A 27,670-nucleotide genomic window follows, 5' to 3' on the forward strand; every position below is an offset into this window, starting at 1 on the left:
ATCCAAAAAAAAAGTTAGACAAACTATATGACGAAAAAGGAAAATTGAAATGAAAAACATGAATGACGGTAAACAGTTACTCAAATTAAGTTAGTTTAGTACTACATGCTCTGCAAAGATAGAGAGAAAAGCGGTAGAGATTAAAAAAAAAGTCCTTGTCGAGATTGAACAAAATGAACAAAAGTGAAGAAAAGAGAAACATAAATTTCCATTCAGGCAACAACAGCTAATTAAGAAAACTACAGGAGGAGGTTGAAGAAGAATTAACCAAATTCCACTGATACGGGCAAGAACCACAAAGGTTCAAATGTTACAAACTTTTTAAGCAAATTACTTTCCATGTTTGGTATCATTACATTCCCAACATTGGAAAATGACAGTTTATGGAATCAAGGGATATTAAATGAGCAAAAAGAATAAATAACCAATTTGACACCGGAAAGGATACTAAGCAAACATTTTGGAACTATTAAGTTAAAGCACTAAATTTAAAATTTAACTATGAATAAATTGTGATGATTTATCAACAAAATAGGATAATTTCATGAAGGTCACACGGCTCTGACCTACACAATAAGTTAAGGAAAAAAAAAGCGCATACATATAGTGCAATATCACTCAGACTGATGATGGATTTGTGAAGGTGCCAGCCGATTAGTTCTCTAGAATGTGTGCGTCTACCAACATGCAGTGATATTGCAGCAGTATCGACACCCTGTAGCACTACAGGAGTCCTTATTAGCACATTCAAAAAATGATTGTCTGCATTTAATCCTAACTAATACTTTCAAGAACTTTTAGCGCTTCTTTGAGGGTAGCCGTAATCAACAAAGTTAATAACTATTAACACAACATAAAATCTCTATTCTTGGGGATTTTTCAATGACCAAATTTGTCACGGAACCTGCATTTCCTTCAAACACCACACATTTTAGTTGAATGATTTTCGTCAAGGTAAGCGATAAATTCAAATAGATTCATAATTTCCACTATCCAATCCGCGGTCAGAGCTCCTGATCTATATGGACTACTAACAATTGGTTCTCTAAGAAAATAAATCTGGAATCAAAGAAACTATCCAACATTAATGTTATACTGCATATCCAGTTTCCTGTCTAGGTCCCTTCATTCTTTTGTATATAATCTTCAACCTCGATGAGAACAGAAGATGACCACTCATTCAACTCATCAAATCAGTTTCCAAATACTCAAAAAAAAAAAAAAAAAAAACTGATGAATCCTTAGGGAGGAGGATGAAAACTGACAAGAACAAACTACGTGTAAATGGGTTTCAAAAGGAGCAAAACACATATAGAAAGATGCTAATATACCAAATTATTATTTAAGGACCTATAATGTGTTTAATCCCCTGAATTGTAAAATAGATGACACACACACGCACAAAAAAAAGAAATATGATGAAACTCACCTTAAAACTTTGATGGTATTCATCATAGTCGCACTTCGGATAAAACATGATTAATCATACTTGAGATCCTCAAGGGCATTTGATATCTTAAACATCTAATTCATTCTCGGAGTTCTAAGCTTACCTTAGGATGTTACCTTGTATCGTTAACAATAATTATATATAAGCCCTAATTACACCATTTATTAACTAAATATCTAAAATTGTAACTAAATTTTTGTCATGGAGATTTGACCCTCAATATACCTGGCATAGGAATGTCCTTTAGGAACTAACCTCTTGTAAACCTTGAATTGCTGATCAGCTTTAAATGGTTTCTTCAGCAAGGTATAGAGTATACCCATACACAAATATGGTATACAATCCATTGGGTCTTCTTTCACAAGCTCTTCATAATCTTTCAAAGCCTCTTTGTACTTCTTCTGAACAACTTTCACTTGAGCAATTAGCAATTTAAACTCTCTCAACTCTTCTACCTTGTTTTTCTTCTTACAGATACTTATACCAGCCTGAATTTTTGTTAATACATCACTAAAATCTTCTGATCCAGAATCAGAAATAGTAATGATCAATCCATGATAAGCTTCAATACACAGAGAATTTGTTGAAATCAATTCTTCAAAACCTAAGATAGCAGCCTTGAAATTTTTCTCTTGACCTAATAGATATGATTTAGTAATCATCCATTTTAATGCCAAAGGTTCCATCTGAATTAACCGATCACAAGTTAAAATTGCTCCTTTAATATCCCCCTCATCAATTTTAACCTCCAACATAGTTTTCAAGGATTTTAAATACTCAGAATCTTCATCGGTAATGCAGGTCTCTTCCACTGTTGGTTGAGAAGCTAAAGCAATGGAAGGTTGATTAAAACGGTTGAAGAAGAGAACAAAAGTAGTTATTGCAACACAAGTAGTTTTGAGGATTGAGGAAAGTGGTTTTTTTAGGATTTCAGGGTTGGAGTTAGGGTTCCACGAAGAAGATGATTTGATGAAAGGTAATGAGATTGTTTTTGGAATAATCGGTCTGTGATGAACGAGTTGCCGTAGTGCTTCCGCCATGATCTTTTTTTTTCTTTCTTTCTTTTTGACACGACGACGAGTAGTGTTCTCAAGAGAACGTCGAGGTCTTGACCGTCTTGAGAGGAGAAAACCAGTTAAGTTCTTTAATCGTTGTTATGGTGACTCTTGACAGACGAACAGATTTCCCCGAACCCGCTTCCGCTCGACATTAGGGGGTACCCATTCCACACTGGGTTAATTTAATTTGGGAAGGCTAAGGCCCCACCCATGGATAACCCATAATATGAGGCCCCTAATTAAAAGAGTTTTAAAATCAGGACCCTAATTAAAAATAAATTTTAAAAGAGATTGAAATGACCAAATTGACCTTCACTATATAACTATCTAACCTAGGTTTTCTCTCAAACAGACACATTCATTTTCATTTCAAGAGAAAGAAACCGGATCTCACTCTCACCTTTAACATAAACAGATCGGAAAAAAAAAATCAAAAAATCAAAAAAAATTTGCTGAAATCGGTTGCAAACACAGATAGGAATCCAAAACTATTCATCATCTTCTGAATCGATAAACCCTAAAATCAGAACAACGGATCGGAAAACGTTAGAAACAAGAATTTCAGTTTCACATTCAGATCCTAAATCGATTTAATTTGAATCGATTGAACCAACTGCAGATTGTGAGAGGAAAGAGTCTGATGATAAACAAATAGGTATGTTTTAATTTGAAGCTGTTAGTTTTAAATTCTAACAATCAAAATATTCTCAAGTACAAATTGTATGAACATTGAAAGGAAGAAAAAAGAACAAAACGATTAACTAAAGTTGTTATTTCTCTTTAGTTAATTTGATTTTTAAGTTTCAATTTTTTGTTTTTGAATCAATCGATTTTTGTTGATTTGATTTGTTTTTTTATTACAGATCCAAGAAAAAAGAACAAAACGATATTTGCTTTTGAATCAAATGATTTTTCCTTTGAATACAGGTAATTTTTATGCATAAATTTAGGTTTATTTACAACCTAAAATTCATTGTTGATAGATATTGTAGTTAATGTTCTAGTTCATGCTGATACAAGTACACATGTATATTGGGTTATCAAGTTCATGTTGATGTTCTAGTTCATGTTGTAAGATGACTTTTGTTATGTGATGACGTACAACATGTGTAACTGACGTCTACACATCCAATTTGCATGTGTAACTGACGTCTACACATCCAATTAGCTTGTGTAACTTTCCTCTACACATCCGGTTAGCACGTGTAACTTCCGTATACACATACAATTAGCATGTGTAACTCGAAGTTACACATTCATACAATTAGATGAATATGAGTTTCTCTTACTAAGTTGTATTGAAATTCCTTGATCTGTAGGTTGAACTCATAAAACTGTGTTTGTAGTTAAATTATTCAGATTATATATGCATGATATTGAGAGTAGGTATATATGATCTTGGATGGCACTAAAAGTATGTAGCTGACATGATATTGATGTAGTGGTTATGCTGGTGATTGTTATATGATAAGTTTTATATTAATTAGATTGCATTTATGGTTATGGAACTCTTCTTACAGTGGTAATGGTGGTTACAGGAGTATTGATGGTGCCGGTGGTAGTGGTGGTAGAAGATATAATGAAAGTGAGATTAGAGTGAAATCAATTGTTGAAAGCGAAGAACGAAGATCAACATTGAGTGATCCGCCTATAAAATTTGATTTAAGAGTTTTTTTTTGTCTACATTGATTGATTATCTTGTCTACATTGAATATTAGGCTTAAATTTGTATTTATTATTAATGATCTTGTTCAATCAAATGAAATTTTGTTCTAGATATTTGTTATTTTTGTCTGTAACTATAATTTTGTTACTTTTTATGTGCTGACGTACAACATGTGTAACTTTCCTCTACACATCCAATTAGCATGTGTAACTTTCGTCTACACATCCACTTAGCATGTCTAACTTGCATCTACTCACCCAGTAAGCATGTGTAACTTGCATCTACACATCCAAGTAGCATGTGTAACTCACAGTTATACATAGATATAGTTTGTTCCATTTCTGAGTCTGTTTTTTCTTTCAATTAGCATGTACGACTTTCGTTTACGCATCCAATTAGCATGTGTAACTTGCATTTACACATCCATATAGCTTATGTACTTGATTCAGGGATTTTCCAAGTCTAAGTCTGTTTAATTAGCATGCGTAACTTACAGCTACACATCCAATCAGCGAGTGTGACCTTCATCTACACATCCATATATCTTGTGTATTTTATTCAGGATTTTTCCATCACTGAGTTTATTTTTTTCCAATTAGTATGTGTAACTTTCGTCTACACATCCAATTAGCATGTGTAACTTTCGTCTACATATCCACTTAGCATGTGTAACTTGTGTCTACACACCCAGTAAGCATGTGTAACTTTCATCTACACATCCAATTAGTATGTGTATCTCGCAGTTACACATAAATATAGCTTGTTCTGAGTCTGTTTTTTCTTATTCATTACAACTCTTATTTTTAAGTCTTTCACAACCATAACAATCAGAATATTCTCAAGTACAAATTGTATGAAAAAAAAATTGAATTTGGTCACAAACTCAATTTCTCGTTCTTGCTATTAAAGCAATAACAAATTAATGCAAAAAATGAGCCAAAAAGACTTGTGATGCATGTATAACAAAAACGAAGATCAGCTGCATCTTTAAAACCTGGTAGATTTATTGGAAGTTTCCATGTTCCAAACCAAGACAAACCAATATTGGAAGTTTCCATGTCCCATGTTTCATGCAACTCACAGCAGCCATAACAACCTGAAAAATACAAACATGCAATAAAAATATCAAAAATCAAACGAACGCAATTCACTCGGGGGCGTTGCCCCCTTGTGAAAAATATATCCTATGCAACAAGCTAAACATAAAATGATCCATCAACATACTCTACAGGAGAAATATATCATATGCAGAAAGCAATAGATACAATGTGTCTTAAAGATACAAATGCTACAATTATTTACAAATACACATGCAACAGGATATATATTTACACATGCTAAAAATACAACAGGATATATATGTGTAACCTCAAGTTACACATATTGTAACAAAAAACAACATGTCTACATCATCAATTTGAAGTTGTTCTTCTGAAACAACATTTTTTCTTCATCCTCTTCTCAGTGTCAAACAAAAAACTCACAACAATTCACAAAAAACAAAAGACAACAGAAAAATACAAATCCCATGCTAAAAATACAACATGATATATATGTGTAACCTCAAGTTACACATACTGTATAACAAAAAACAGCATGTCTACATCATCAATTTGAAGTTGTTCTTCTGAAACAACATTGTTTCTTCATCCTCTTATCAGTATCAAACAAAAAACTCACAACAAATTCACAAAAAACAACAGAAAAATACAAATTCCATGCTAAAAAATACAACATGATATATATGTGTAACCACATGTTACACATACTGTATAACAAAAAACAGCATGTCCACATCATCAATTTGAAGTTGTTCTTCTGAAACAACATTGTTTCTTCATCCTCTTCTCAGTATCAAATAAAAAATTCACAACAAATTCACAAAAAACAAAAAATAACAGAAAAATACAAATTTCATGCTAAAAATACAACAGGATATATATGTGTAACCTCAAGTTACACATACCGTAACAAAAAACAGCATGTCTACATTAATTTGAAGTTGTTCTTCTGAAACAAAATTGTTTCTTCATCCTCCTCTCAGTATCAACAAAATATAAACAACAAATTCTCGGATCGGGCATGCAAGAACAACAAATAATCGAAAAAAAATTGAAAAAAGTTTTGAAATCAAACCAAATAAAATTCATACCTAGATTTGTTGTTTTCCTTCTTCTGAAACAATGTTATTTCTCTTCTTGTTCTCAGTATCAACCAAATCCTGTTCTCAGTATCATCCAAATCAAAAAATATAAAAACGAAATAAGAAAGATCCAAATCATAAAAATCGAAATCAATGAATTCAAGACTAGATCGAAAACACACTTATGTTGATTTCTCTATTCCAACCTATCTTCTTCCTCTTCTCAGACTCAACAAAATCCAAGCAAAAAAAACGATAATCAGTAGAAAGTCGAAATAAAAAAAAAAATAGATCAGAAAAACTAGTGAATCAAACCTATTTTATACAAACAGAAAATAAAAATTGATACAAACCTATTTGTTGTTCTTCAATGTAACGTCTTCCTCTTGTCAGATTTGAAAACAACAGAATCAATTCGACGATTTTCTGAGAAATAACGTGTTGTTCTTCCTCTCGTCTTCAATACAGCGAATAAAAAATCAACCTGTTTGTTGTTCTTCAATGCAGCGATTTTTTGAAGAAACAATTCGAATTCGGAAGATTTGATATCATGAAGAGAAAATCGTTAGAGAGCAGAGAGATGAGAGAGTAAAAAAAAAACGATTTGATTTTCTGTTTCTGTTCCTGTATAAATCTACTATAAATACTGGAGGTTATTTTTGATATTTTCAGACTTATTAAAAAAATTGATGACGGCAGCAATCCGGAAAATTTCAAAACCTGGCCCCAAAAATAAAAGTTATGGGCCTAGAAATATCCATTTTGTGGGGCTTCTCTATATTGAACCCATATAGTAAGGGGGTTATAGTATTTTTCACATTTAAATAACCTAAACTAGGAAGTAACCCGTGCTACCACCAGGTAAAAATAAGAATCATGTTTTAGGGCATACCTAAAACTTTCAGGGCATGCTCAATAAAGACAAAAAGGGGTTGTAAATAGCAAAATCAGAAACCCCTTAACCAAATATTTTTGGTAATGGAAAATCTGCCCTTTCTGTATTAGTGATTAACACTCGATTAGTGATTAGGATAATTTAATTAGTGATGAAGATAATTTAAGAATTATAAAGGTTTGTGTAGATGAAAAATCTTGGGGAAAAAATTAGGTTTTTATTGAGAAGGAGAGAAAGAAAAGGAGAAAGTGAGAAACAAATTTGTACTTGATTCAATGGAGGATGAGGAGGGTTATTCATCTAAAAAACCTAGGAAAATACGCATCAACTACAACAATGATCCGGAAATGGCTGATTTCTTAGATTACGAGAATGATTTTACACAAACTCAAACTCAAGCACAAACTCAAACTCAAACTCAAACTCAAACTCAAACTCAAGGTGATGATTTTTATGAGCCAAATCCAGATGATGAGTACATATATGAGGAGCCCAATGCTTCTAATACACAGGTACAGTTCTATCCTATGTTTAATCTTACTTTTGTAGCTTGAAATCATCAAAAGTTTGTATTTTTTCTTCATGGTTCGGCGAACCAGGATAGGGTTCGGATTAAAATTATGAGCTGAACCAACCCAATTGATGAACAGTTCGGCTAGCTGAAACTATTTACGTTGTGCGCCGAACATATATTTTCCACTTGAAACCTATTTGCTAGATACTAGTTCGGCTTATAAGAAAGTTTCATAACAAGCCGAACCCTACACTATAACTTTTAGAAGAAAACATGTTGATGGTTCGGCTTATTTTGTGAATATCGTATAAGCCGAACATATCATTAATAATGGTTGGGTCCATAATTTGTTAATGGTTCGTCTCATATTGTAAATATCTTATAAGCCGAACCTCGTAACTGCTAGGTTCGACACATATTGTGAATATCGTATAAGACGAACCTTATAAATGTACAGGGTTCGCACATTTTATGATTATCGAATAAGCCGAACCTTGCCACTAAATTTTGTTTGTAGTATCTAACCTTGTGATATTCTTTGTAGATCGTGCTTGGTGGACCTGTACCGATGGAAAATCAACCTGATCTAGTTGACGTAATTCACGAAGATACTAAAGATCACTTCCAAAATGATTTGGTATGTAAAAACTTGTTGTTTACCTTAATGTTGTCGGAATATTCCGAAGTTTTTCTTACTAATTATTTGTGTTTGAATGAACGTAGAGATGGAAAATTAATATCGAAGCACATGCTTGGGCTGAGGAACACGCGATGAAGATAAATTGCGTACTAGTTAAAGGACGACAAAGCCGAGGGGATCGGTTTGAAATGATTTGTGAGCGAAGTGGAAGCGGCGCTAACAAGGCTAAAAAAGGTTATGTATATGTTGGGAAGACCGGGAGAAAGAATAGGACAAAGACGAAGAAAACAAAGTGCCCTTTCAAGATCGTTTTCAACCTCAGGAACAAGAATAAGTCCTTGAACAAAGATGATGGATATCGGGTTATGAGTAAAATAATTATGGATTGTCGTTATAACCACCCACGTCCACGTGACCTTCATGAACATGCAAAAGTAGTGTGACTCAAACCCAATGAAATTCTATAAATGGATAAAATGACACGAGCACGTATGTTGCCGTCTAGGATTCTTAGTAAATTGAAGGAGGACGACAAGAATAACAAGTCGACTATGAAAATTATCTACAACGCAAGAAATAAGATTAGAAGACTCAATTTGCAAGGTAGGATGGTTATGGAACAAGTGATGTGGTTAGGGGTGAATAATAACTACGCTTGCCAAAAAAAGTTGGATGAATTTGGTCAAGTGACACACCTTTTTCTTGCCCACTCGGAATGCGTCCAATTGGATTTATGATTCCCACAAGTTCTTATATTGGATTTCACGTACAAGACTAACAAATATGAGATGCCATTGATGAACATTGTTGGGCATACATCGACGAAGGCATCGTTCACCGTGGCTTTTTTTTTCTTGAAAAAACAAGAAGAAAGAGAGTTATGTTTGGGGGTTAGAACAATTGAAGTTAATCTGTCGGGAGGGTGTTGTTCCTAAAGTGTTCGTACCCGATCAAGATTCATCGTTGATGTATGCTATAAATAAGGTATTCCCTGATGCTTTCAACTTTCTTTGTACGTTTCATATATGGTGCAATGTGAAGAAAAAATGCCAACCGATAATTCAACCACTTAAGATGAAAGAATTAGAGAATATTGCTAAACTACCGGCGGAAAAACGAGTAGAGAAAAAGAGGGAATTCTTGAAATAATATGAACACAATGAGATTTTGTGGGCTTCTTTCCATGGAGAATGGGAAGCTTTGATATGGTCAATCACCGAGGATGTCTACGAAGAAAATGTTAAAATGCTTATTAATCATTGGAGGACCGACTACCCCGACGTCATTACTTACTTGCTCAAAGATGTGTTAGAACCTAATAAAGAAAGGTTCGTGTCTTGTTTCACAAATCGACACAAACACTTCGACAACCAATCCACAAGTATGGTAGAGTCGGCTCATTATCGGTTGAAGAAGAACCTTTTTGGATGTGTTGAAACGTTTGTCACGGTATTTGATGCAATTGATGAATATTTCAAAAGTGATGTTGTGAGAATTAAAGCGGTGTTCGAACATAGCCTTATGTTCAAACACAAGTATTACAAAAGTAAATGGTTATGGGGATTAACTTATAGAGTCTCCCATCTATGCATTGACTTATTGATGAAAGAAGTAGATTTCATTGAGACATTGGCACCAACTTGGAGGAAGAGTGTGTTTGTAAAATGAAGACATCTATGGGACTTCCATGCCTCCACGACATACTTCGGTACAAGGATAGGATCATACCATTTGAGGATATTGATCATTTTTGGAAACAATTAAGCTTCGATCCTCTCCCAACCGAAGACGACAATGATGATCTAGAGATTTGGGACACAACAAATGGGAAAAAGTTGGCGGAGATGTATAGGAAGATGTTCCGAGCTCAAAAATAAATCCTATGGCACAACATGATGTCGGTCATGTATCCCTTCACCCAAGAGAATATAATGGTCCCGAAAGGTAGGAAGAGTAAGAAAATGAATAATTTACAAACTAGACAAGCAAACAAGGCACTATTGGTTACCCATAGGGATCCATCCGGCGTTGAGATCCATGATGCAAGGTATGAAAAGGCAAATAAGGAAATTGAGAAGGTGATGAAGGAGGAAGAAGTGAAAGTTCCAAAAAACATGGTCGTCCGAGTATTCAAAAATCCGAAACAAGTAACAAAGAGGTCAAGGAAAATAAATGTTCGTCACAAGCAAAGGATAGTATAGAGGATGTCAAGGGGAAGAGTAAGATGTATCCTTAACAAACCAAGATAAATGAGAAAAGGGCCGTACATGAAATTGGTAGGATGAGAGGACCCAAAAGAGATAAGTCTGGTAACTATTTGAGGTCTATCAATTTTATATATGATAACTACTTGGAAGATCTATCGCCGATAATTCATGAGAATATTGTAACAATGGATGATGTACAAGGTGATGGAAATTGTGGATATTACGTCACAACGTAACAACTTGGTCCTTTTAAGGAAGGGAACAATCTGGTGCCCCATGAAAATGAAGTCAACTATATTTTGAACAATCTGGTGCCCCGGAAAAAAGAATTCTATAAGACAATGACGCAAGGAAGTCCAAGAGGAGATGCAGGGTGGCAGCGGGGTACATTGCATTCGAACGTCATTTACATAGGGATGTAAGCATCACCCAAGAACATTGGATGTCAATGCCCGTTTATGGGTTTTTAATAGCGGAGACATTCGATTGCGTCGTACATTGTTTCGGGTGGAAGGGTAATAGTTTTACTTATGCGCCTCCAACAAAACCTTGCCATGATGGTGTAAAAGATAGAAGACTTCTTATTGGTGTTGTTCAAAATTGTCATTTTATCAGCCTCAAACTTAGACCCGGTTGCCCATTACCACCCTTGATGAGTGCAGCCTTTTGGCCTAGATTTGAAAATAATTACTCGAGGGATTGGTGTGCAAATTATGAAACAGAAATGAATCTTTGGAAAGCTTTGAATGTGTCGCTCGCAAGTGAACACGTAATTATGTTTTCAAGTGATGAGGATGAAGATGATGAGAAAGAGGTTAGTGAAGATGATGAGATTCGTCTAGGATCTCCATAAAATGTTATATGGATTTATCCGCGTTTTCAATCTATTTTGTGTCTTTTGGTTTTCGTGTATGATGAGGATGATACAACATTAGAATTGCGATTACATGTACCCTCAAAACTTAATATTTGAATGGTTTACTTTTTTGTTATGGAATGTGTCAGAATTTTGGAACAACATTAGCACTAATTCATCAACCAACTAGTAACAGGTTCGGCTTGTATGTAATTAACATAACAAGTCGAATCACCAATGGAAACCAAAACTAAGAACACAGGAGATGGTTCGGCTTATAAATTATGCGCCGAATACATAACTAAACGAAGGTTCGACATGTAAGTTTAGCTTCATTCAAGCCGAACCTGACAACTTATAAAAAACAGATTTTTTTTGCCAGGTTCGGCTTATAACATTAGATTCAGTCAAACCGAACCTGACAACTAAAAACAACAGAGTTTGTTTGTCAGGTTCGGCTTGTAACATTAGTTTCACGAAAGCCGAACCTGACAACTAAAAAAATATCAGGGTTTGTTTGCCAGGTTCGGCTTGTAACATTAGTTTCATGAAAGCCGAACCTGACATGATTCTTGATCACAAAAACTATTGTCATTCCAAATAGAGTTTTTTTCATTCATAGAAAATGTGGATTACATCCCCGTTACATAGTAGCCTTACAATAAATTTCTAATATCCTAAATGGGCAATGAGAAACCTTCTAAGAATGTTATATTGATCTTCGTATTTGAAATTCTTTTCTTTACATCTTCTCCATTCCTCTAGAGCTCGAACTTCAATTTCAGAGTTTGTTTCACCCTTGAGTCGATATCGAATCACAACCCGAACTAAAGCTATAAAGTCTGTGATTTTTTTTTAATAGTTTTTGGCAAAACAAAGACGCAATATCCCGGTTGTGAGGATTACATGTTTCCGTGCATAAGGCTTCATGAATTCTAACCAAGTAGTACATACTCATCAGACCCTTCACTCGTCGTTCTTCACCCTTCTTTGGATAGTATGCTACGTAATTAGTGCAAAGAGACAAATCTTCTTCTAGAGTAAACTAGGAGTTGGGCTGCCATTTTTTGAGCATACGTGCTTTAGAATATGAAAAAACATGTAGGTATATATAGAAAACAGGTTTATAACGACTATATCTTAAAAAAAAAAAGAGTCATTCTTAGGTTTTCGTGAAAAATGTAAAAGTTCGGCTGATACGAATTTTGGAACATAAGCCGAATCTGTATAATTAACGGCTACATTTTCAAAATTTTGAAAATTCTTACAGGTTCGGCGTACCAAAGTTTTCCCATTCAATCCGAACTATCTATTGTATTAAATGCCAATACTTATTTGAATATAAACTACCACAATTACATTTTAATTAAAATGTTAAATAGAAACTTAAATTACCCTTTACTACTCTGTTTTGCATAATAGTTCAATGGATCTTGAGGGATATATCTCTACCGAATCTCGGCGACTAGTTTTCTAATAAATCTCGGAATTCTTCTCCTCAACCATGTATAACACATCCCAAGCTCGTATCTTCCTCCATGGCGTATTTCCCAAAGGCTTTGAATTCTAGCATCCTTAAAAAAGAAGAATACGCAAGTTACTATTAAAAAAAATGCGTACCTATAAGCGCGGTGGAATTTGGAATACTAACCTTCTCTTCATTAGTATCAGTGGGATGATATTGATTGACCCATCATAATACTCTGATATAATCTCGCATAGTATAACGGATACTCTCAAATATTTCAGATAATTCCATTCACTTACGACGTTTTGGATTCCCATCTAACTCAAAATGGAATTCTTTAACTCTTTTCCAAAACATCGAATGATGTTCATTAGGCCACTCATGATAAGTTCGAATGAAAACTTTGACAAGAATTTTATCATCTTCAACGGCGAATGGTTCCATTTTTGAGTAGAAATGCAAAAAATAAAAATTGGTTTGGAGAAACAACACTAAATTTAGTAAAAAAATCGTTAGAGAGGGGCAATACAATATATAAAAATTCCCCAACGGATCAATGCTTTAAACAAAACCAAAAAGTAGCAGTTAGAGAAATTTATTTTGTCAGATTCAGCTTATAACTCAAATTATAGAATAAGCCGAACGTGACAATTACAAAATAATACATTCGGATTATAAATGGAATTAGAGGATAAGCCGAACCTTTGTTATACCAGATTCGGATTGCAACTGAGATTACAAGATAAGCCGAACCTGGGAAATACCAAATTCGACTTGCAACCGAAATTACAAGATAAGCCGAACATAACAATTTCTAGAAAAACCACTTAAATAATTAAATGTTGCACTATTGATTAAAACATGAAATTCAAGGTGTTCATAACACGATTCCAGTGCACTTACGCAAACATTAAAAACATAGTTCAGCACCTAAAAGTCAAGGTGTTTGCAACACCATTAAAGTGTACTTAATACTAAAGAAAACATTAAAAAGAACTTGCAAACTTAAAAGTGAACTTAACGACGACCCTTCTTGTTAGTTCCACGACCACCTCTTCTTCCTCATCTTCCGATGCATCATCATTACCGGATGGGCCGCTAGTACCACCTCCACTTGTACCTTCACCAACTTGTCGAGACCTCTTAATGGTAGGCCTTTGTGCGGGTACCTCGGGTCCTTGTCCTTTGTTTATAATTGCATCCCACTTGTTGTAGAGGTATTTTTGTTCTTCAACAATCATAGGTATTTTGCAACCAAGTTTGGTCTTCATTTTTTCAACATCTCCTTACCCGCGACAACCTATTTTCATTTGTCAACAACTTCCAACCGTGATATTAAAGACATTTTTACCATGAACTAATATATGCAAGAGTATAAAGTGAAGTCATTCTTACCATTATCTTGAAAGCCATCACTACTTCTTCGGAAGTAGACTTGGTGGAGATCTTGGTTGCCTTCGCCTTCCCCTTATCAGCTACCTTTTGACTTTTCTTATTGATAATGAAGGGATGACAAATTTTTTTATACCAATCCATGTATTCCGGATCCTCTTCACATGGATCATCACCTAAAGGTGCTAACTTGGAAACATCCAATTTGTTGATATCTAATTTCTACCAATGCTCAAGGGTAGGTTCGGGTTCATAGTTTGGTTCCCATGATGAAGTGGTGCTTTTCGTTCCATTACCACCCTTTGGCATCAACCTGAATTTCTCGTCAAACAAATGAACCTTTTGGATGCATCCTAATTGACGGATTACTCGCCGAGGATCGTATATTACATAACCACCGGGATAAAACAATGACCCATGGTACATACCCACCGGCATATCATCATCTTCAACAAATTCATCTTCTTCATCTTCCTTCACATATGGTTGAAAAACGACGTCATCAACACCCATTGTGTCTAACTTCTCTCTTAAACTTGCTACTAACTGTTTTTTATTCCTTTTCTTCGAGTCCTCGTACTCGTACCTTGCTGCTGTTGGATCTGTATCAACCCAGTCGACATTCTTTTCAAATGTTTTTGGCCAATTCCAAAACTGGGAAATGGTCATATACCTACACCTATATCCAAAGTTTAACATCCAAAAATTAAAGGAAGCGAAGTAATAGAAACAGAACACTAGAAATTGCTTGCTTGGACACACAAGGTAAGAATGAAATTTGAAAAGTCAGTGGATGGTTCAGCTTATAATTAACAAGTCTTATAAGCCGAACCTGACAAGTACAATGTTCGGCTTGTACGTGGGTAATAAGTCGAACCAGACACTGATGACCCAAAAAATTTGAAGTTTGATCGTCGAGAATTACCTGAAGCATACTGAAGTTTCCTCCAATATTTGTACTTGTCAACCTAGAAGCGGTCGCAAGTTGGTCCAACAGGAAAGCAAGTGAAGTCGTTACCCAAGCATTCTTGTTAACGGTAGCAAGATTCTTTATTAATTGGAGATAATTAGCATTCACCTTGTTTTCGGTAAGGTCAGGAAAGATATCTCTGTCAAGAGTATAAATCAAGTAGGCCGTTCCGGTTTGCTTCACTTTGATCTCGTCCATTACCAACACCCCATCCTTTACTTTCTCCTTTGTGCCCTCAAATTCCTTTTTCAAGTTAGTTAGCTTGATCTTCTTATTCTTCTTATTTTTCCCACTAGGTATGAAAACGGAATCGCCATCTTTAACGGATCGACAAAGCTCCAACTCAATTTTGTATGCATCCCAACCAAGAGTTTCCTCGTACAACTGGTAGAGCTCCTCCCAACTCATGTCATAATAATCAGCATCCACGCTTACACCCCTTGCTTTAAGCCCTGTAATCTTACTCATCATCAGGAGTGATTGCCATCTCTCCAAAAGGTAATTGAAATATGTAAGTCTCTGGATAAAATCTCTCGAAAAAGGCGGATGCCGTCACACTATCATATTCCTGATGTCCATATTGAATGACAGGTCATAAAGCAGAGGATTGTACGTAAGCAAACACCTCAGGAACCTCTTCAGAAAGTTTCCATTCCGCTGCCCTCTGGTGTCTCAATACTCGGACTGCACGGTTGTGATCAGGAGTCTCATAAATTCTTTTTCCCATGAATCTGCGTACCCGATCAACATATTTCCTCCATCTTTGGGAAGACCATGAGGCAAACCATCCGATCGAGGTGAAATACGTCATCCTCATCAGGAATGTGTAAACATGTAATCCGTTGTTCTGCAATTTTCTTCTCTTTCTCGGGTTATGCAACATTCTTTCCTTTCTTGGGTTCAACAACCTTCTTTCCTTTCTCGGGTTTTCGTTGGGGTTGTGTTTCTTGATTATCATCAAACTTCTTCATCATCATCTATTCCTTCTTCTTGTCTTCCATTTATTCCTTGTTCATCTACTTCTTCCAAAATGTCAGTTCCTCTACCTTCCACTCCCAATTTTTTCTTACTCCTCCTCGAGGATCGGGAGTTTTAGAAGTAGAAGGAGTCACCTCTATCTTCTTCCTCTTTTAGCTGCATTGTTCCTGACACAAGTATAAAACTATTGAGCCTAATACTTCGAACAACAAAGGAATATGAACTATATGAAATATGGATTTGAAATAACAAAAAATTGCCAACAGATCAACAGGTTCGGCTTACCCGAAGTAACACAAATGAGCCGAATATGTCTTAAACTTTTGATTATTATACACAGTGTATGGTTCGGGTTATATGTACAAAATACTTCCAAGCTGATCCTACATATTCGGCTCAAAACTATAAGTATCGAATAAGCCGAATCTATATTTATGAATTGAAACACATATTCGACGCGTAATGAATTCATAAAATAATTCAAACACCTAATGCACTTTCATATGCACGAATATGAATATGTTAAGCCGAACTGTTCATATGCACTTTCAGAGTTTAGTTACTTTTAAGTCGAACCATACACTGTAACCGCCGCAAAACCCTAATTTTTTGACTATTAAACCTATTATACCAATCAAAAACATCAAATACGAGATGGATTTGTAAAACTTACCTTCTTATTCTCATTTCAGGAGTTGGTTCTTCACTTTGTTCTTCCGGTCCGATTTCTGGTTGGATTTCAGTTTGTTCTTCAGTTTCTACAACATCTTCATCTTCAATTGGTTCTTCAATTGATTTCTTAGAATGCATTACTTTATTACGACGACCCATTATATAGTTGAGTTTAATCGCCGATCAAATTTTCACGAATCGACGATTATCAGTTTCGCGGCGATGCGATGAAAAAAAATTTGGGCGAGGGTTCGACTAAGGAAGGGGAGGGGAGGAAGAAGAAGACTTGTTTGAAACTGATTTTGATAAATTCATTTTAGGTTTTTGTACTAGGGGTAAGGGTATATTAGTAATTTGAAATGTTTAAGGGTATATAGATAATTGAACTACCCATAGGATACCCCTTATAAGGTCACCCAAGGTGGGGCTATTGGTTTGTATGCCCTGAAAGTTTTAGGTATGCCCTAAAACAGGGTTCAAAAATAAATTTGCTACTTCCTGCGTTTCTTATGCCCTAACCATATAACTCAGAGTTCAGAATACATCAAACCCTTTAAACTCCTAAGCCATGCGAGGCCATGCGTCGCCCACCCTTGGGTGAGCGTCCCCGCCCCCTTGAAAATTATTCGTTCCACTTTTCCTCAAATGATATGAATGTAACAGTGAATACCGGTTTTTGATGAAAAAAACGAAATGGAAAACGAAAAAACAGTCTCCCGGAAACATCAAAGAAAAAAACCAAGAGTTTTCGCTGCTTTCTCTTCACGAACTCACCGCTCGATTTTCTTCTCTCAGTGTTTGATGAAGGAGATTAAGTGGTACTTCCGCGAGATGGAGATGTAGAGTAGATAGTTTTGGGGGTTTCCCTTTAAATCTTCTTTTGGGGTTTTGAGACTGTTTGTTTTTCTTTTCTTTTAAGATTTGAAGAAGGGGTCTTGTGTTTGTGTTGTAGGGATTCGTCGATTGAAGGAAAGCTTTGGTTTTTGATACAGTGGATTGCAAACAGGTTCAATTTTGGTTGTTTCTCTGAATCAATAAACCCTAACCCAATTTTTTTTTTAAAAGATTTTGCAGGTACGATTTTTTATCCAAGATAAGTTACGGAGAAACCCTAATAGCCATTCAAGGTGATTTTACTCTTATTCTAATTACTGATATATCATAAACCCATATCTTGTAACTTTCAAAATCATGTGTCCTGATTTCGTTTCTCATGGTTTTCTTTTGCAAATGGAAAATTCCCAAATGTAATTCTCCTACACTAATTCAGTATTGGGTTTTCTTCAATATTTTGATTTTTCTTAAAAAAATTTATTTATCAGATTGATTATAGATTGTGCAAACTCAATGTATACTGTGTTTCTTCTCTTTCAGTAATTTTTTATTTGTTCACTACTTTTGTTTCATTAGCTCTCTGTGTTATTGGTTCTTACAAATTTATTTTGCTTAGGGTTTTTGGTTCATATTATTGATTGATAGTATGAACTACTATCAAGTGTTTTTCTCTTTTTAGGTTAGTTACTTATCTTCTTTCATTTTTATTTAGATGTGGTACAGATTACAGAGAAGGTTGTTACTATGTTAATATATGAATTACTTTTAGCCCGGGTATGTGGATGGAAAGCCAAAAGGGTTAGAATGCACTTTGAATGGCAGGAGTTCCAATACGTCACACATAGCTAAACAATAACATATTTCTTACCTTAATTTATTTAGGGAATATAGATGTGATACGGTGTATTGATAAGAGACGGTTGATGTGCGCAATAACAAGTCATCCTTAACTAGTTTCTTTTACCACCTGCTGATTGTATCAAAAAAAAAAAACTTCTTTTACCATACTGATTAAAGATGAACCTCATCTCTGTTAATACAGTTTATACTTTCAGTTTGGGATATCCAAAATCGAAAGTTAAAGCAGGATCTCCCACGTCATGAGGATGAGGTGATTTTTCATCTCTAGTTTTGGAATTCCACTGCTTTTGTGGCGATTTTTCATCTCAAATACTTTTGAAAGTTTTTGTGGCAACACAAATTTTGATTTAACACTCGCACTATTCAATGAAACTTAGTCCAAAACTGCCTTTTACTGCTTGCAGTCTTCAACACTGTCATAGAAGAGGGATTTTATACCAATTAAAATCATTGTGCATCTTTGATTGTGCTCAGGTAAAATCCATGTCTCATAAAGCATTATGTGCTTCTGTAAATGACAATTGGTTTGCCAATAGTATGATACTGGATATATGGTTGGATCTCCACCAGGTACTGGATCCATAGCTGCTGGATAAGGGCAATATATTGTACATAATCCATAGCATCAGTTGGTTGGTCCCGGACCTGAAGTATTTCGATCTCAAGTCAACTGCGACTTCAAGGATTAAGAAAACTTGAGTTAAGGTATATGATTGCATTCATAATTTTGATGTGGTTGTTAGTTTCTTTTTCTTAATTACCGTTTTAGCTGGATAATCAAAACTGATTCTCAAACAATATTATTTCAAAGATGTATTCTTTTTTCATCTGCTTTAGAAATTACATATGGTGTGTATACGATATTGCACATCCTAAACCCACCACCCAGATTTTGTGCCTGACTTGAATATCTATAACCATGATTGTTAGTTATACCAATTCATAAGCGGTTGAAGAGTTTGTTTTTTTTATGCAGCAAAAAGAAACACAACTCATACCACTTTATCAAAGGATGATGTAAATTATGTGAATGTACATTCTATATCAATATCAGCTGAAGACTTAGAGGAAATACCAAACTCTTATTCATTGTTTACGTAGAATTCTAAGTAACGGGACGGGAGGCGAAGTCGCGCGACATCAAATCAAAAATCCTAAGCAACTGGGCGAGTCGTAGCCGAGCCACACCAAATCAAAAAGGCATCGCGACGGGGTGGGGCGAGGCCGTGGAACACCATTTCAAAAATGCATCGGGACGGGGCGGGGCGAGGCGAAGCGAAGCCGAAGCCGAGCCACAACTAATCAAAAATGTATCGCAACGAAGCGAGGCAAAGTCGCGCGACACTGAATAAAAAATGCATCAGAATGGGATGAGGCGAATCCAAGCCACCCCAAATTGGGACGGGGCGAGGCGAAGCGAAGCCGAGCCACACCAAATAAAAAGTGCACGATGGGGCGTGGCTACGTCACACCAAACCAGTAGCCACGCCAAACCAAAAATATAGTAAAAGAAAAAAAAAATGATGGTGGATGGTTTTCAGGTCCGTCCGGTGCGTAGCACGGGCACAAAATCTAGTTTATATTATAGGAATAATTTTCTTGGGTTAATATATCTACTGTAAATTAACGTGCTTGTTCTTCTATTAAAAGAGTTCAATTACACCATATTTAGTGGAAACAACAAATTTACATATGCCCTCTTTGACATAGAGAGCAAACTTGCACCGGGCATAAGCATGGGTTGGTGTTTTGGTCCCAATTTTTTAGCTTGGTTATTGATCTTGGGAATAAATCAATTAGCAGAATTCAAAATTTGCTTTCATTAAGTTTCTAAACACTTGTTCAACACAAACGTACAGAACTATTCATAAAAAACTTGTGCCAATACCCTAGCACTTAACTCGTAAATTACTACAATGTTGTCAGTGGAGAAATGATATGTGGTAAAAGAGAGAATGCACAACCCTTTAACTGCGTTGGAATTTTTTTCAATCGCTCAACAGTAACATATTAGTGCAAACTCTTACTTTTCTGTGAGGGTGCATGTCGACGGAAACTTAATTTTCACACGCTTAAAAATATTCCAGTATGATATACTTCGGTTGCGCCCTATCTGATCCCGACATAAATTCTGATGGATCTTCATCCTCAAATAGCTCTTTCTAAACACTGTACTTTCACCATCTCCTTCCGTGCTGCTGAGCACCTTTCTTGGCATCACTGGCGTCGTCATTGGCTCTTACGATATCTTCAACTTCACCCTTTGCAAACTCCTCATCTATACCGTGTACAACAATGGTAAAGTTAAACTGTCAGTGGAATATTCACCAATATCATCAGAATCAACATATAATTCACGGACAACATGAGTGATGCGTGTTGAATCGTGAACGTGGTATTTGCTAGGATAAACAAATGGATCACCCCCTGCCCCCTCTATCTAAAATTCGTTATTTTTTCCGTGTATGTGGTATTTCCCTTCCACTACGCAGTTGCTCTCCTTAAGTTTGAAGTATCACCTGCCCAATTTAGTACTCTATTTTCAACTGAGTATTAACTAAGCTAAAACTATTTGGTGGCAACTTATTCTTTGCTCAGTAGTATTGTGCCAAACAATCTTCTGCACAGTTTGAAGTGGATGAAATTAAAAGCTTAGTTGTTGCAGTTGCAAAAGTTCTGCTTATTATGTAGCTGGTTATAAACTAGAACACCGCAGCCACGGTTGGAGGGCTGACCGAAGAAAAAACGAAGCACTGTTGTAATGAGACTGTTCAGAAATTGTCATTTGACTTTCGGCTATTTCATACTGATAACGCGTACCATTAATTTGCCAGAATACTTTTAGTGACAGTGGAGCTGGTGCTGGTAAGTAATTTTAGTGATACAAATCAATCTTTTTATCAAATTGTAAATTTGTGTTAGGTTTCACTTTGAAAGAAGAAATGGATGCTTCATATATGATGCCAACCCTGAACGGTACAAGCAATCCCATATCAGTACTCAACCTATGACAACATTAACAAATTACCTACTTCATACAATCATCTACTTTTACTGCTGGCGACTAAGGGATTTTGTCAAAATCCAGCATTACGTTTGTCTTTACCTATAACTCGACGGACCTGTAGTTGAGCATCTCTCTGTTTCTGTAGCTCAAGTAGTCTAGGACTTTGACGGAGCTGAGGTGGTTTATCCTTCATTATTCGACCTTCAGCAGCTTGTTTCTCAAGCTCCCTGTTACAAAACACAGACATCTCATCTTATAAAACACACAAAGTCATATCAAGGTTAATGAAGTATTACACTCAAGTACAAAATATTCAGTCGAACCAAAGCATAAGCATGACACAAAATTGAAATAGGAACTGAAATAACAAAATTCAGCCCAGTTTTTGAGTTTGCAGTTCATAGGTACTCTATACTTTATAACAGATTCCATGAAAGACTTCTCCAAATCGAAAGCAATGGGCATCAACAATTCAGTACCACTACTAATGTATGGACGATCATGAGGGGAAGGAGAAAAAGTGAGCAGGGAAACATAAGCTTACGTGAGCATTCATATGCACATGCTTAGGTTATTGTATAGACTGTAGTATAAGGAATCATCGAATGGGTAAAAGTGTGAAGCTTAGGGCAGAACTTTAGAGCACGTATTTTGGGATATGATAGAGTCAGACATTTTTAACATTTGCTTTTTTTACTTTTTGCATTTACTAATATCACTTACTACTGCTTAACCCTTACATGAGATAGATGCACTATTTGCAATTGAAAGAGCTCTAGGAAGCTCCAAGGAAGACAAGCTTCTCTGCAGTGAAAGCAGCTTGTCATTACACTACTGGACCCCATACTCAAAAATAAGTAACCCAATCAATATGATAAACTATAGTCTATACAAGCAAATTTCTGGTATTCTAAATTAAACAACAATTAACAATGAATGAAGAAAATAAACTAGCTCACATTTGAAATTTTACTGGACCTTAATATAAAATACAACTTATTGATACCTGGGGCATATGTAACTTAATTTAGAATATGTGTCGACTAGCATGTAGTATATTAACCATTAACATTAGTTAATTTAAATAATTGTTCTTTTTAGCATATGTGTGGACTAGCATGTAGTATATTCACCGTGTTTTGAGAAGTAGACTAGATACTGGTAACTCCAGACACTCCATGAAGATACTTAAATCAGACATTCATTATTACCAAGAATTTCCTGTTTTCAATCACATTCTTTCACGCTGACTCTTACATCATGGTTCAAATATAGGAGTAGTTAATAATCCAGTTTTCTAATGATTAGCCAATAAACATATCCTAATGTGACCTTGACATTTGGTTAATCTCAGTCGAACCAAAGTCATTAGGTATTGACTTCATCATGACATATCAAGGAGCTTCGGTTACACACATACATGATGAAGTCAATCTCAAGGAAAGTGAAGACTGAGAGTAGTTTAAAATCATATACAGTTTAAAGCTCATTGCATATATTTCAAGGGTGTCAAGCTAACAGAAGTTGGTAAGAGCATACCTTAATTGGTATTCAAGTGTTCCTTGTCATACCAACAAGACTCATCAATGGGTTGATCAATTGGCCAGTTACGGTTCCAAATAGCAGCAGCACGAGATGGCACAACCACAACCCTCTTCACTTTAGCCTCGGTACACGCCTTCAGTACATTAAGCGGACCCTTGACAGCAGGCTCAATCCGTTCAACCTGCAACAACCCATTCAGTATGTAACGTACCGAATCTCTCTGCATAAAACATGTTAACCCATGATGAAAATTTTCCCATCAGAACCATTATTAACCCTAGAAACTCTCACCTTAGGATCAGACACAGGAGTTGTACATGGACTGGCAACATGAAGAACACCGCTGCATCCTGCAATTGCAGCACAAAGGCTGTTGTAGTCCAGCAAATCTGCCTTGAAGAGCTGTAGATTATCAGCTGCATTCTCCAGATTGTTCAAATGAGCTTGCTTTTCATCATCTGAAAAGAATTTTACAGGAAATCAGATGATATAACCTGTCTGATAATGCGAGGAGATCAAGCAATACATAATGAGCAGATAAACCATGCTAGGAGATCAAGCAATACATAACGAGCAGATTAACCGGTCGAATCTAATTAAATCTATACACGTAAGTTTGATATTCACATAAGTTTTTTATTGGGGTATTTTCTCAAATAGTTGAAGTGCATGAAAAAGAAGTATTTTACACAACTAAACAAAATTACCAGTCAGTTCAATCAAAGGTTCATTTCATAAAAACCATTAAATCTATACCCATTCAAAAATTGGTTGGAAATCGAACTGCGTTTGTATTATAGATTGTAATTAGAAAAGAGGATGGTTATGTACCTGGTGCTGGTAGTGATGGTGGGGATTATCGGAATCGAAATTGGCATGGACTGAAATCCAATTGAACTGGTATGAATTGAAATAGAACTGAACATGTTAAATAGAAATCTGTAATGGTGGTGATGGTGTTGCTGGAGGTGGAGGGTAGAATTCGAAACTGAAGGAGGAAGGTTGTGGTGGTGAGTAAGAAACGGAAATACGAAATGCTTGAATTAGTTCAGTTCTATGGTTCCACGGTGGTGGTACAGGTTACGGTGGAGATGGTGGAGACGCTGCGGCTGGTTATTCGGCTAATGGTGGTGGTGAAGTCGTGAATAGAGAGATAGGATTAAGAATGAACTTATTTTCAAGTATTAGGGTGTTTTAGTCTTTTCAGCTCCCAAAGACTACCACCAAAATCAATCTTTTTATCAAATTGAGAATTTGTGTTAGGTTTCATTTTGACAAAAAAGTGGTCATAGAAGGGACTCCCTCCCTACGGGCCCTCCGGTCGGTCGGCCCAATAATCTTGTTTTGTATCTAAAAGTGAATTAGTATCGTATACACAGTGGCAGGTGCTTATAAAGCCGCAAAGACTAAGTAGATGGATGCTAATCTATGTTAGATATATGTGAATCACAAATCAAATTACAGTGTTTGTCAATACATTTAGAGAAATAAACTGTGATCCTCAACACACTGAATTAGAAATTTAGACAAACACATAAAGAAAATTTGGTTCTAGCAGTAGCAAAAGTTTTGCTCATTATGTTGCTGGTGAAATGTGTTATCTTCTAGCTCAAAAGTGGATTATAATAATGTTGAATACCAGTAGAAGAGAATCTAAACTCAAAAGCTCTATGGTTTCTAACATTATCGATGAATGTAAAGATGAAATGTAATTTCTGATGCTATCATTGATTGCCAATTTGAAGGCAATTGAGGAGCAGCACAGGTATACATTTTCAAAACAGACTCTACAAACATTGCATATCGAAACGGTAGGGTGTTTACTAATATAAATACATTTAAGATAAATTAGGATAAGAATCAACTGTACAACTTACCACCAAGATATGAGAATTTGATGTACCCACTTCAAGGCCTGCAGTCATCCAACATTTATTAGAAGAGCTCTATCGCGAGTGTGGGCACACTTGAACAGCCTTGAAACTGAATCAACCAACATCCGATTCAAAAACTCCATAAAGATTCAAACCCAAAATACTACTTATAGATATGACTTAAGAAAAATCATTAAACATTAGACATCCACAGGCCACATTTACCAATGCAATGGATAACTACATCCAAAATACCATATGATTAACACTTTTAATAAGGACTCGAAACCAACCGACAAATATCACTCCCTAGACCATTTATTCATCTATTTAACTGAAGTATTAATGTCATGATAAAATGAGAAAGAAGAATCGCAAACATACGGAAGAAAGAAGAGCAGTCTCTGCTCCATGTGAATCTTTTTGAATGTAAAATATCTTCAATGTTGTAAGCCATCGATTTTTTCCTCGAAATAGTATCTTCAGTCTCTTCCATCTTATCAGCAACCTCAACAGCTTCCATAGGCTTCTATGATAGTCTTCCTTTTGCCCCTCAAAATAGTAATCTTTATCAGTTGCTAATGTGTCTAATAGTGTTCCTCCCAATATCATAATCACAATTACAATCAAACATGACCAAGAATTATACCATAAACCCCAAGAAAATAACAATTTATCCACTTACCATAACATAATCAGCTGGTCCATCCTCGAATCTGTAATAAAAAGTTCATTCAACAAATCAATTTAAAAGCTCGAAATGACAGAAAACTAAAAACTCTAATTAATAAATTTGGAGGAAATCGATAAAAATGAAAAACAATAGAGAGGAGAGAGTTACACCAAATGGGATTGAGGAAGAAAAGTTTCAGAGAGATTGTTGATCCACGAACTGTGGATGAAGAATGAAAGTGGGAAACTGGGAATAGTTTTCAAAGGTGAAACTGGATGAAGATAGAAGTGGGGAGCAGTTTGCTAACGGAAGTTGTAAGTAAGTGTAATATTCTCTTTATAAAATCAGTAGAAAACTTGAGTATTAATTTTTCTTAGGCATTTCCACGAACACATAATGCTGTACACATTCTACTGAACTTTGAAAACTTACATCGGATTGAATTCGGCGGAAAATGTACGGGAATTTGTAATTCAACCTAAGTATTGAGGCGAAGGAAACCAAAGCCAATACAGTCTTATTGTGGTTACCTATATTGCATTAGCAATATTTCATCAGAAAATTATTTCAAAAATTAGCAAAAACCCAATTTGAATAATCAAAGTTGAGAACTACTTTCATTATCTAAGTTGATGGATACCCTCATCGTTATTTGGATCGGTATCTTCATCAGCATGAGAAAGATCTGAAATTGAATTGAGACAATGATTAGGAAAGTGATGGATGGGGTTTATGTTTTAAGTAAAGAAATAGAATGAAAAGGAATACGAAAAATTACCTTCTTCATCAACAATGATTTATTCATTCGAGAAAACTGATTTTTCACCATTCTCATCTCTCTTTTTGTACTTCACATCCCCTCTCTCTTTTCTGGATCTCTGGTTTTTCACAAAAGTGGAGTACTGGGTAACTGCAGCTGGTTTTTCATCGCCATCAGTCATACGAGGTGTAAGCATGGTGTCAAGTTATGCTTTTTTTTGTTAGCTTTGTGGGATCAGAATTTTTTTTTTAAGAGGAAAAGGGCTCAAAAAGAGCCCAACTTTATTAAACTACCTCAAAATTTGAGGTTTGCATAAATACATAGGGTGGAGAATTAGCATTCCACCAATTATTTACATTATCATGAAAAGCATGTTGGCAGAAATCGTGTGCCAGATGATTTGCACTCTTCCGAACATGCTGAAACTTGATAACATCAAATCGACCTGATGAATTTTTAATCTTCAGAACCTCAGATCAAATTAATTACGGAATATCTCTTGATTCGCCAAGAATAGCAGCAGTCACATTTGATGCATCTCCTTCTATAATGATTTTCATAAAGTTATGTCTCAAACCAAGTTTTAAACCTAATTTGCAGGCGATCGTTTCAGCCAGAAGAGATGATGTGCAATCAAATGTAATAGATGCACAGCCAAGGAATATTCAATTGCTGTCTTGAGCTACAGCACCTGCCGCTCCATTATTAGGAATAAACGCAGTATCTACATTAATCTTAATAAAAGGCTGATCAGGAGGAGACCATGGCTGCACTGCAGTAACTTGATGTGCATAATAATCTTTGAGGTTTTCCATACACAACTCGACATCTTGATTAACATTCTTCAAAATATGAATGACAGAAAATTTTCTTTGAGAGAAAGCAATATCATTTCCTGGTTTTCCAGATATTCCACAGAACACACATTCTTTTCACAAATTCTTGAGTTGAATTGTCTTCTATCAATTTCCTTACAATTTCCATAACATTGATATCTTGAAACAACGGCATCAAATACCATCTTTGCTCTTGCACATGCAAAGAGTAAGTGAAGTAACGATTCTTCATCTTGGCCACATAGCGTACATGTTGTATAAGTATGAGGCACAAATCTAGCGATATTTGTTTTAACTGCTAAACCATTGTTCAAGATCTTCCAAATGAAAATTAATATTTTTGGCATGATAAAGGAAAACGACCACAGCTT

The 27,670-nt window shown here is 35.6% G+C and overlaps 1 protein-coding gene and 2 long non-coding RNA genes across 7 annotated transcripts; 1 reads left to right on the forward strand and 2 right to left on the reverse strand.

Moving 5' to 3' along the window:
* Positions 1–1,638: 1,638 nt before the first annotated feature.
* LOC113350707 (protein SLOW GREEN 1, chloroplastic-like) lies at positions 1,639–2,490 on the reverse strand. The gene has a single exon (XM_026594838.1). It carries the CDS (start codon positions 2,488–2,490, stop codon positions 1,639–1,641), a length of 852 nt encoding a protein of 283 aa, XP_026450623.1.
* A 15,141-nt stretch (positions 2,491–17,631) lies between these two features.
* On the forward strand, positions 17,632–20,269 carry LOC113300397. The gene is made up of 5 exons (XR_003335774.1): positions 17,632–18,036; positions 18,786–18,854; positions 19,009–19,078; positions 19,175–19,309; positions 19,581–20,269. It is a non-coding gene; the product is annotated as an uncharacterized LOC113300397 (long non-coding RNA).
* A 1,268-nt stretch (positions 20,270–21,537) lies between these two features.
* On the reverse strand, positions 21,538–26,624 carry LOC113300404. 5 transcript variants are annotated; one of them, XR_003335778.1, is made up of 9 exons: positions 26,482–26,624; positions 26,344–26,388; positions 26,136–26,233; positions 25,716–25,746; positions 25,415–25,573; positions 25,034–25,139; positions 23,448–23,614; positions 23,151–23,337; positions 21,538–21,838 (listed from the first exon to the last, which is right to left on the reverse strand). It is a non-coding gene; the product is annotated as an uncharacterized LOC113300404 (long non-coding RNA). The 5 variants fall into 5 exon arrangements; XR_003335780.1 differs by having other exon boundaries at positions 25,415–25,582; XR_003335781.1 differs by adding an exon at positions 23,988–24,373 and having other exon boundaries at positions 26,136–26,388.
* Between the last annotated feature and the right edge of the window lie 1,046 nt (positions 26,625–27,670).

Source organism: Papaver somniferum, chromosome 1, assembly GCF_003573695.1.
Source record: "Papaver somniferum cultivar HN1 chromosome 1, ASM357369v1, whole genome shotgun sequence".
Lineage (NCBI taxonomy): Eukaryota > Viridiplantae > Streptophyta > Magnoliopsida > Ranunculales > Papaveraceae > Papaver > Papaver somniferum.

Excerpts from the sequence above, each read along its gene's own strand:
- LOC113350707 (XM_026594838.1), bottom strand. The coding sequence starts at position 2,490 with ATGGCGGAAGCACTACGGCAACTCGTTCATCACAGACCGATTATTCCA.